Below are 11,679 nucleotides of genomic sequence, written 5' to 3' on the forward strand. Positions count from 1 at the left end.
GTCTTTGCTATCAATTTAATGCATTCTTTCTGAGTAAAAGTATACATTTCTTTTCAAAAACCTTTCTGAACCCAAACCTTTGAAAGTTAGTGCATTTGCAACAAAATTGTGTATATTTGTATAAATTGTTTTCCGGTGTAACATGTTACATTTATCACAAGCATATAAATACCCTTGAAGCCAAAGACACAGGTTTCATGAAGTCCACCTGGCATGGCTAATATGTAGCATGGTGTGTTGCCAGGGTAACGTACCTTAGTCCTGCTTATAATAGTGTGATGCCCTCCTGGTTCTTAATCAGGAATGGAATGGAGCCTGTGCCAAATCTCAGCAAGGCTCACCCAGGTCTCGCACATCACTGAACATGACCTTGGGCCACTGTTGAGTTTCTTCAGCCATGCGCCACCAGAGTCAGTAAGTTACTAATCAGCATGCTGACTTTCCTGGACATGCAAATTATGATTTAGGCCTAGAACTTTCCCTCAAGTTTCATATTGACAGACTTGCTTTTTGAAGGGTAACCATGGCATCAGCCGTACCATCTGCAGCTTTTTGGCTGTTAGTCTAGCTTCACACGACTGTAATTGAGTAAAAGGATGCAGGTGCTTTGACTGAACACAAACTGCCTCTTACTGATTGTCTCCTCCATCTTCTGCTATTTGTGTGCGCTGTAACTTTGTGTAAACGGTGAATTGTGTCTCCTCTTCCTGAGCTATTCATTCATCACAGCTGCAGTCTAATTAATGTCATTTCTCTGCTTGAAGATGATGAAGCCTTTCTTTCGTGTGTGTGTGTGTGTGTGTGTGTGTGTGTGTGTGTGTGTCTTCTCTCCTCTGAGTTTATACAGGATGGATATTTTCAACCAACTTTGATTTGATTTGGCATCTTTTGATTCTCTCTTTAGGTTCCTTAAGAACCATTGTTCAGCGAATTTGTGCAGGCAAAATTATGGCTTTTCAATAGGAATCCACATGAATGACAATTTCACATTTAGAGCAAAAGTTTCCTACAGAAAGGGTTTGAAAGTGACTTCTGTGTGAGCTGTACTTCATATGTTTTACATATTTCATCAATTGTCTACAATCTGATAAGTAGTCAAAAGCCCCCTAGAACCAAGCTAGGAAACTAGCTAAGATATTTGAAATATTTTCATATCATATTTTTATTGAATATAAATATACGTTTAACTAAAAATTATATATATATATATTAAAATTATTGATTTTAGTTTTTATTGTTTTATTTTTAGTTTATTTATAGAAAATATGTAATTCAATGAGCATTTCTGTTGGTAGTATTTCTTCTGTGGATGTTTTGGAGCTGTATCCAGTTGATTTGGCACAGGTTTCCCACCATTTAGACTGGGGAAGTCTGTAGAGATACCTCGTTTGGCTCATGATTTTAAGGCCCACAGATATATCCATGCGTGTGTGTGATTGCTAATGAGTTTATTGATGTATCAGGAAATTATTGTTTGAGAGAGCATTAGCAGGTTTTGCGTGTGTGTGTGTGTGTGGCTTTAAGTGAACCGTCTCCTGTGCTCTGCAGGTCAGTTCCAGTAAGGCAGCTGAGAGCATTCAGGCCAGCTCTGCCGGAGGGGCTGTGGCAGGTGCTACGGCCACAGGAAGTTCTGCTCCACCACAGGGTGATCTGGACCTGTTCAGCGAAACCAGCGGGAGCAGCAAAGCAGAGGACTCGGCCAAGAAACCTCTCTCCAAGGATTCCATTCTCTCTCTGTATGGCTCCAGCACCGTCCCACAACAGCCTGCACAAGGTACATCCATCCCTCCAGAGTCCCACTTTCTTATTCCTCAGAGAATGAGCGATCCGAGCGAGAAAATGCAGATCTATAAATGGCTCTATGCGTCTAGAGTCCATTTCTAATGGTGCTGTGGGAGTGTGTGTTTGAGAGAAAGAGAAAGCAAGCGAGGTTCTTGAGAAGCCCTGCTTTAATGGGGGTATCAATAATTCAAGCACTGCGTGTCTCAGCACTCTGATACTGCTGAACGTGGTTTAAAGCTGCTTGCTTCTCCTGCCCTGTTCAAAGAGGACATTTCCCAAAACCTCAGATGCTCAAAATGAAGGCGCTGCCAATTCTCCATCATCAGGACTTTTTATATGTCCCCTTTCATCCCGAACACCTCTCCTGTCTCAAAGATCCATTTCCTCTGCGCTCGGGGCAAGAAACTGCACACATTAGCACAGATATTGATTGCTCTCCTCTTTCTGTGAGGCTTTGTGTGTCCGTGTCCTCTGGTCTGCTTCTGTTTTTGTCTCTTTGAACATATTGAACATGTCGTTGTGTGTAAATCTTATTTGTGTACCTTTGTGCAATTCTGCTCCCACAGCGACTGCGATGTTCATGGGCCCATCTCAGATGCAGTTCCCTGCGCAGCCACAGGGGAACTTTCAGGCTTTCCCTGGGATGGGAGGAGCCATGCCGCCCACTACCATGATGGGGGCTGTTATGGGCCAGGGTGGCGCTATGATGGGCCAGAATACGGGCATGATGGTTGGCATGACAATGCCTAATGGTTTCATGGGCAATGCACAGCCGGGGGTGATGGGATTGGCTCCAGGCATGATGGGACCTCAGGGCATGGTGCCCCCTCAAAACATGTATGCCATGCAGCCAGGTCAGCAAGGACAGTGGAATATGGCACAGGTATGTCATGGTGCTGTAAGCAATTTACCACACATAAAATGTCCCGACGGTCACTGAAATAAATGTCTTATGAAAACACACCTGTCTCTATGACAGCTCTTGACCTGTAAACGGCAAAAGAAACATCCTAAGCTATTCTAAGTCTATGCTATAAGAATTTAGGTACATTTAGATTTGCTGATATGTCTTTGGAGAGTGGGATTTTGGAGTAAGGATGTGTGTGGTTAAAAGAATGCTGAGGCTGTTTAATAGTATTTTTATAATATTTATTATATTATTTTAGTATATCAATTTATATTAAATATAAGCCTTAGGTGTACCTTCCTAATCAAACTCTCCTGTTTGTATCAAAATTGATCAATATCATTGATTATTGATATGAATAAATCAATTATTATATTATACTATACTTTTATATTACCATTCAAAAGTTTAGGCTCAGTAAGATGTTTTTTTTTTTTTTAGTTTTTTTTTTTTTTTAAGTAATTTATACTTTTATTCTGCAAGGATGCATTAAGTTGATCAAAATTTACCTTGGATATATTTATAATGTTACAAAATATTTCAACTTCAAATAAAAGCTTTTTTGAATTTAATATTCCTCAATGACTCCTGGAAAAAATTTTTAATAATAATGGTTTTCAGCATCGATCATAAGAGAGGTTTCAAATCAGCATATTAAAATGATTTCTGAAGGACCATGTGAGACTGAAAAGATATTAAAATAGAAACCAATTCTTTTAAATTGTAGTAGTATTACAATAGTACTGTTTTTTGATCAAATAAATGCAGCCTTGGTGAGCATAAGAGACTTTATAATTGAAGTATTGTTATGAAGGTTCACTCAGGAGGAAACGTACAACTAATACATACGAAACATTTATATTGTTTTTGAGGCCAATTCACACAGCACAGACAAAGCCAAGAAACGCCAACAAACATGTTGACTGTTGGATTTACAATTTAGAATTAAAAATAACTCTTGTTCACACTGCTCCAACAGACACCGACAAACAATGATTGAACACATTCAGTCGGGTGAAAACAAACCTCGACCAACGGCAACGGACACAGACAGGGGTAACACAGTGATCCGACAAAAGCCAACAAACGTGTTTGTCCTTGCGGTGTGAATTGGTCTTTATAAAGATGGTAATTAGCATAAATGAAATTTATATAAGAATATAATCTGCTGTCATGTTAACTAAAGTCCTAATGAAACTAGTTGTACTTTTGAGTTTGGATTGGTAGATCTGTCTCGTAGTACGCTTGTTGAAAGCAGGTAGTTAGCTACATTGCAAAAAGGAAAGAGACTGTCCATTTTGCCAGCTACAAGAACCCATTGTAGAGGAAGCATTCAAAAAGCTGGGAAATGAATGATAAGTGCAATCATATCAATGTTGTAGGTGAAAAAAGGGGACCTGTCACAATTGAAAAGTGTTAATGACAGTACTATTAAGTCACATACAGGAGGTCAAGAGCTTCAGGTTATGTTCATAATGTTCTTCTGGGGGTGTATTTTTAACCAACCCACCCTCTCAGAATCTGCCATGAGTCATTGATATGACGCACAGGCTGCAGTGGATCAGTATCTGCTTTTTATAGAGAGAACATCTATATCTGAAGCTATTACCATTCATCATGTTCGATTCCCACAATGCATCTCCCGGTATCCACAAAGCTTTCCTTTTATTCAGATCAGATCTTTCACATTTTGAGGTGGAAAGCGAGTTGTCACATTCAGTCTCTCTCGGTCACTCTCACCGTATAATCAGAGATTCATAATGAGGGTTTTTAAAGTCCTCATCTAATCTGCTGTCACCTCCCATCTGCATGTGGCTCATTAAAGACGAGGGCTCAGCGACTCTGACCTCTCAACTTCTATCATCTCCCTGTTTCGCCTCTGCCTCCCGTGGCCCATGACCCCCTGTGTATGAGGCTGTGAACGGAGGCAGTCCGAGATTTCAGCCTCCAGGAGGTTAATTACACATCATAAATCAATACAGCGTGCTTTACACTCACACACACGGCCTTAATTAAAATCCCTCCCTACAATGCAAGCGTGTGCGTCCTGAGTTATAGGCCTTCAGCAGCACATTTGTATTTTGAGAGACCGGCTGAGGAAAGAAATGCGTTTGCTTAATGGTTTTCTGGAGTGAGGGTAATTTTGTCGCACGGTTCCTGGGAGATGTTTTTTTTTTTCTGAGAAGGATCTGACTTGAGATGTTTTTCTTCGTTACCCAGCATCTCCCTCTGTTCCGAGGAAGTGGGAGAGCCAGTGCGCAAGGAGGAGAAGAATCATTAGCGTTTGATACTGCTGAATACTGCTCTTGGAGTATTTACAAACACACACACACACACTCTCACGGCACACTTATTTCTCTGCGCGTAGGCAGTACTGTGTTGCGGAGGAAGCAGGTGTAATTACGAGATTGGCCAAATTTGTCCTGCTGTGCATTTGAGCACAAAATGAAGTTAAGGTCCACAGTGGATCCTCCTGAGTATTTTGGGAGGATTTATTTTAAAAACATTTTTCCCTCTGACTGTCTCACTCTAGTCATACACTACATGGCCTAAAGCGGTTTAGTCACCTTGTGAGACATCAGAGCACTCCAGGAGTTCACGGTGATGGATAACCTCCCTAACTGCCTCAGGAAGGGGTTTAGTGCTTTGGAATTAAACACGAATAGGAGGCAGATGAATTCTGTGTGCTGTAGTTTGTATTTCAGGATTGTATGGGAAAAGGCAAGTGCTACTGTTTCTGTTTATTTAAAGTGGCTTTTTTTTATATTTTTGTACCATATCAATATTTATTCCCTTTAGTCTACACTGATAAAAAAATTATAAGTAAATACTACAGAAAACGTGAATATAATTTCTACATGAAAAAATTAGTTCAGGCAATTCAAAAAACAAAGTTCTTTATTAGTACTCAGTTCAAGCTTGTAGAAATTAAAGTGTAAATATAAAATTAAGTAAAAGTACTCAACTTTTCTGATACTGGCGTTGCCATCATGTAGTGGGGCTTGAATAATTAATAAGGTTAGTGTTTGGCTGTTTTCCAGCTGTATTTACACAGTTTTATCATTGCTTTTGTTGTTAGGTTTAGTAACTTGCCATTTTGTGACATTTGGAGTTAATTTTCTACTCAAAATTGACACATTCATATTCAAAAACGATTCATTGGATGTTACCGTTATTGTGTTAGTATTGAGGTCTCTGTGTTCAGATGACGCGTTACTTATATTATGTAGATATTGTGTCTACACAATAATTTATTTAATTATTTTCATTCAATTTAATTCAGTGTTATATTTGAGTAAAAAGTATTGCAAAGGAAACTTCAAGAAAGTAGAAATTACTCAACAAACTTTTAATGGTCAAGTTACTTATTTTCTTTGTTAATTTTACTTGGTTAAGTAGAGTTTACTTAATTCCATATGTGAAATTTACTGCGTGGAACAACTTGCAAAAGAAAAAAAATGTAAATTTTACTTAGGCCGCGTGTCCACCAAAGCATTTTAGCCGGCTGAAAACGTCTTGCTGTGGGCGCTTGAGCGTTTTGGCAGTGCACCGTTTTTTTTTTCAGTTGAGACTCTTTGTTTATGACACGGAATATCCGCGGAAGTGTTACTAGTATCTCATTTCACAGATAGTTTGTTTCTGTATTGATTCTATATAAAATGCTGATACAATGTAAAGTATTTGCTCTGGCTCTTGTTTTAAATTATTTTGTTCCATTATTATACTGCTTGTTATCATCTGTTGACGTTGTACAGTACAAGCAGAATGTTGCGGTTGGTCGGTGTTGTATTTGTCCCGCCCCTCCTCCACTCTGATTGGACGGCTGGGTGAAAAGTGACAGTGATGAGTGCTGCATTTTACTCAAAGTTGAACATTCTTCAACTCTAGGCGACCAGTAAAAAAACGCTGGGCGCTTGAGCGTGAAATACTTGCTCAGCGCCTCGTTACGCTCATGGCGTTCTAAAAAAGTGGCGCTCCCATTGAAAACAATTGAATACGCCAGCCAGCTGCGTGAAAAAAACGCTTTGGTGGACACACGGCCTTATTGTGTTCTTGTATGCACTACCATTCAAAAGTTGGGGTTCGGTAAGATTTTTTTTATGTCTCTTATGCTTAAGTCCACATTTATTTGATCATAAATATAGTAAAACAGTAAAATTGTGAAATATTTTGTGGTGGGCATAGATAATTTTTTTTAATCTAGATTAGTCTGACTGTAATCTTGGAATTAATCTAGATTAAAATGGCTCATTTGAATTCTGCCGAAGGCATTCAGAATATGTGTGCTCGTAAGTGATCGTTTGTCTTTTTGTAGTTTAAATAATAAATAACTTCTGTCCCTTTAAGACCTGACGCACGCATGGATCCCACTGTTCCTGTGAGCTGGTTACGACTGTGTTTACGTTAAAACCATAGGTTAAAACTCACCAAAATGGGCATTGAGACATTTTTGAGTGTATTTGACCATTAATAAGATGGAAAAAGGAGCTCATTTTTGCACTTGTATGTCAGAGGCGGCTTTATTACGGTATGTGTATGTGCGCTTCAGATGCGAGCACGAAATCTGCGGGAATTAGTAGAATTAACGTTATGTGCAACCCTGCGCGAAATTCAGACCGGTCACACATGAGGAAAAATCCAGCAGAACATGCGTTCGCCATGTTCAGAGGATTACACGGACTGAATGAGAGAAGGCGGGTGCGTGTCAACTCACTGTCGGTCGGAGAGGAGAGGAGAGCGCAGCTGATATCGATACTCTAGAAAATGAGTATCGTTTCAGATATTTCAGTATCGATACATAGCGAAATATCAATATTTTTGACGACACTAGTAGGCATACACACAGGTTCGAAGACTCGTTCTCTCGCCCCTACAGTACAATTCAGCTAGGTATACATCCGCGCTAAAATATCAAGGTGAAAGTCATCATAGCTTGCGTAGTATAGACCCAGCTCCCAACCCAACTTTGAGAATAGATTAACGGCGATATTTTTTTATCGCCCGATAAGAGTCTCACGTTAACGCAGCACGTTAATGCCGATAACGGCCCACCACTAAAAATATTACATAACATTTTTTATTTGAATTAATATATTGTTGTGTCATTTATTCCTGTGACGGCAATGCTACATTTTCAGCATTGTTACTCCAGTTTGCAGACACATGATCCTTCAGAAATCATTCTAATATGCTTTTCTTACCTGTCAAAAGAACATAATTTATTTGAAATAGAAATCTTGTAAAAATGTGAAAGTTTTTACTGACTTTTGATCAATTTAAAGCATCCTTGCTGAAAAAAAATATTAATTTCTTTTTTTTGAAAGGTTTGTCCAAAGTCTAAAAAAATAATTATAGTCGTAATTTAGTTTTTCATGTCTATTTTACATAATATTTATTAAGCAAGCTGTGTAGTCTTTAAGTCTTTTATATGTAAAATGAGCTCTGTTATGATTGGCTCACCTCGGTGTACTGGCACACTTCACTGATTCGCTCCTCAGATCGGACTGAGCTGAATAGTGGCTAAGCAGTTAGGTAAACATTAGCATAACATTGTTTAAACATTATGTAAACAACCATCCAGTCAATGAATAAGGTTGACTTTGTTTTAAGTGATATATTTTTTGAAAGCGGTGCTATGAAGGGGATGAATTTCTGAGACTGATCGCACCGTCGCCGAGAGGTTTTTAGCGGGCTGACAGCTGACAGTGGTTTAGTGTGCTGTTAGACTGTCAGCATGAAAAAGTCTCTCATCTCCCTCTAAAACACTGTCTGTGTCACAAATCTACAGCATTTAACAACATATTTCAAGACCATTACTGTCGGACTTGTTGCACTGATCATGTGCTGTGAGCAATGTTTCTGTTATCATCCACAGTTCTCTGTGAAGAGATTAGTTTTGACTTTTGAGTAATAAAAGATTGTCATTTATTTTAGCCTCTGTATACCAGACAACCAACTGACTGGTGGATTATGTAGTTTTGTACATCCAATGTCAACATAGAACAGCAAACTCTTATTGCGAAGAAAGAAACAATTCTGTTTTCCATTTATATATACATTTTGACAGCTGGATAAAGATGGCACAAACTTTAGTCCCCAGAATTCAAGTTAATAATGAAAAAATGGGGAGCTGCTTATTTGAAACCATTCGTTTTTCTCTCTCTGTTGGATGTAAGCTGTAGAAACAGCGGTATAAATCAGACAGACGTGTCTGATGGGCTGCCCCACAGCCAGCACACCGCACAGGACCTGTCAGGAAGAAAACTGGTGAGAGTCAAGGGAAAAGGGTAGAGGTATAGAAAATGAAAGAGAGAGAGAGAGAGACGAAGAGTAATAAGAGGGGTGAGTGGGTTTAAAGATCAGAGAACAGCTTAGTGACCTGAAAAAAGAAAAGAGGAAAAGGGAACATTTGGAGGGAAAGGCCGTCCTCAGGTGAAATTACTGGTCTTATCTCTGGTCTGATTGTGTAAAAACAGAAACACCACTTCTACTTTTCATGCTACTGCAGACTCCACCAAAAGCATGTGTATTTCTCTTTTAATAGAATAGACCTAGGGACCTTAGACAGCATCTTAACAGTCATCCAATCTTGTGACCAATTTCAATTTGTAATACTTTTATTCAGCAAGGGTACCATCAAATTGATCAAAAGTGACTATAATGTATTTCCAATAAATGCTATTCTTTTGAGCTTTCTATTTCTGAAAAAAATGATCCACTATTTCTATAAAATTATTCGAAGGTCCCATGGCTTGGATTTTTTTTTAATTATTTCATAATGTTTCCTGAGGTGTACTTATATTGTTAGTATGATTTTCACATCACAAAATGTCATAATTTAGAAATAAAAGGCATTTTTTCTATCTTGATATTAGCCCTCTGACTTTAATGCTCCGTTTCAAGAGGCGTGTCTGCTGTGAGACTTCAGTGAAAACGCCCACTGTTGTGATTTGCTGACATCTTTGCATTTGAAATGAGTATTAGATTATGTGGTGGAGGGGGCGTGGTTAAGTGAGTTCTGCAAGCGCTGCCAGAGAGAGAGAGAGACGGACATGTGGACCAGAGAGACCTTAGAGCCTGAGAAAGATTGCTGAGAAAGTTATATTGTACTGAGTTGTTGAGAGGGCTGTGAGCGCGAGTTTATTTTGTTTGTATCTGAGAGTTCTGAATAAAAAAATTTTTTTCAGAGTCCCAGTCACGCCGACCCTGTCTTCTTCCACCTTATTCTACGAACATGTGGAACCCCTCTCGAATACTTTTACTAAGTTTTTTTACCATTACAGCTGTCGAGATGAACAAATCGTGAAAGTGTTTATTATTGCATTATTTTAGATCCTTTCCCATTACATGAAAGGCTGCAGTGAAGAGCACTGAGTACACAGACAGTCTTTTGATCGCGTGAATGCAGTGATCTCGTCCTTGCAGCGCTATTTCTCTCACAAAATGCTTTCACCACAACTAACAGCAAACACGACATCGACATGAATAAAGTAAGAACTTCGTTGTGCAGCATAACAGCGTCATTCGTTTTAACAGCAGTTTGGGCAAGTGTGCAGATACACTTGCGATGTGTGATTGACAGCTTCAGCTATTATAAAGAGATTGTTCTTTGATCGCTCTCTGTAATCATTTAAATAACAGATTTGTTTCATGCTACTAACAGAACCGATGTGAAGTTGATCGTTTAACGTTAGTTACTGGCTTGATTCACGGATGCATAAAAGATTTAGAAAGAAAGTCTGTGTGAACTTGAATGATTAGCTACACATCAGAAATCACAGATCAGGCATTAATAAACACTGTTACTCACTGTTTTTTTGGCAGTGCTGTCAAATCCATATGGTAAAAGTCTGTTTGTAAAGCCTGTGCTGACATTGCGAAACGGAATCCATTTTCTCCAAATTCTCTAGGCGGGCAAAGCAGAGGAAGGGGAGGTAACCTTTCCCCGTATGACGACATACAGGGAAGATTCCAGATCGGCTCGTCTGAGCTTTCATTTTCTCAAAGGCAGAGCTGGACACCCAGAACTTGGTTTACACCAATCGAAATTTCTAGCCACTTGGAGACCATATACAGGCTAGGGGAACTCATATTAATGTTAAAAAACCTCATAAAATGAAAATGTTATGCCATGGGACCTTTAAGCAACGCATCTGTTTTCAACATTGATAATAATAATAAGAATTGTTTCTTGATCACCAAATCAGCATATTAGAATGATTTCTGAAGTATCATGTGATACTTAAGTCTGCTGAAAATTCAGCTTTGCCATCACAGGATTAATAAAAAATATGTATTAATAGAAAAACTCATTTGTTACTCATTTTGTACCTGACACACTCTGAGGAAGGCTGAATGCCCGAATGTTTTAATCATTTAGAGTCAGTCTCTAGAGTGAGCCATGGTTTGAATAAAGGCTTTTTAACTTTTTTTGAACCAGACGAAGTGCCTTGGATCTTTCTTTCTGTAAATACAAGTTTGAAACCCAACCAAATAGCACCTTTTGGGATTACTAAACAAAGGTCCTTCCAGCAAGCAGCGCTCCAAGATGTTTTCCTTGATTTACATTTTCAAATATTTTCAAATGGAAAACCGTCATTTGAAATCGTTGTAATAGTTCACAATATTACTGTTTTTAATGTATTTTTAATCAAATAAATGCAGCCTGGATGAGCATAAAATAATTTTTTTTAAACCGACAACAAACATTTGAATGGCAGCGTATGTAATAAATATATTTTTATTTAATTAAAATGTGTAATTAATTTTTTTATAAAATCGGGGGGTGGGTTCCCTCACTGAGCTCATTGCAGTGCATTCTTGCCTTTTCCGCGAAAGGTACATGTGATGCTGGCTAAGAATTTAGCTGAAATGGGGTATTTTAGGAGAAAGCCTTTTTCTGTTGGTAGAGCGCCTGTGATGCCTTAAAATGCTTTGGTTTTGGACCAGAGCAAATATTGTTCTAACAAGTCTTGTGTCTATAGATGTTT

General features: G+C 38.7%; 1 protein-coding gene across 6 annotated transcripts in view; it reads left to right on the forward strand.

Annotated features, from left to right (window-relative positions):
* smap1 (small ArfGAP 1) overlaps positions 1–11,679 on the forward strand; it is a 135,677-nt gene that overhangs the window by 122,769 nt on the left and 1,229 nt on the right. For all 6 annotated transcript variants that reach the window (XM_079843365.1, XM_079843366.1, XM_079843369.1 and 3 more), the window contains 2 exons: positions 1,549–1,774; positions 2,349–2,665. In XM_079843365.1, coding sequence (XP_079699491.1) covers positions 1,549–1,774; positions 2,349–2,665 — 543 coding nt within the window. The remainder of the gene's footprint in view (positions 1–1,548; positions 1,775–2,348; positions 2,666–11,679) is intronic.

Source organism: Gobio gobio (genome assembly GCF_949357685.1).
Source record: "Gobio gobio genome assembly, chromosome: 18".
Taxonomy (NCBI): Eukaryota; Metazoa; Chordata; class Actinopteri; order Cypriniformes; family Gobionidae; genus Gobio; species Gobio gobio.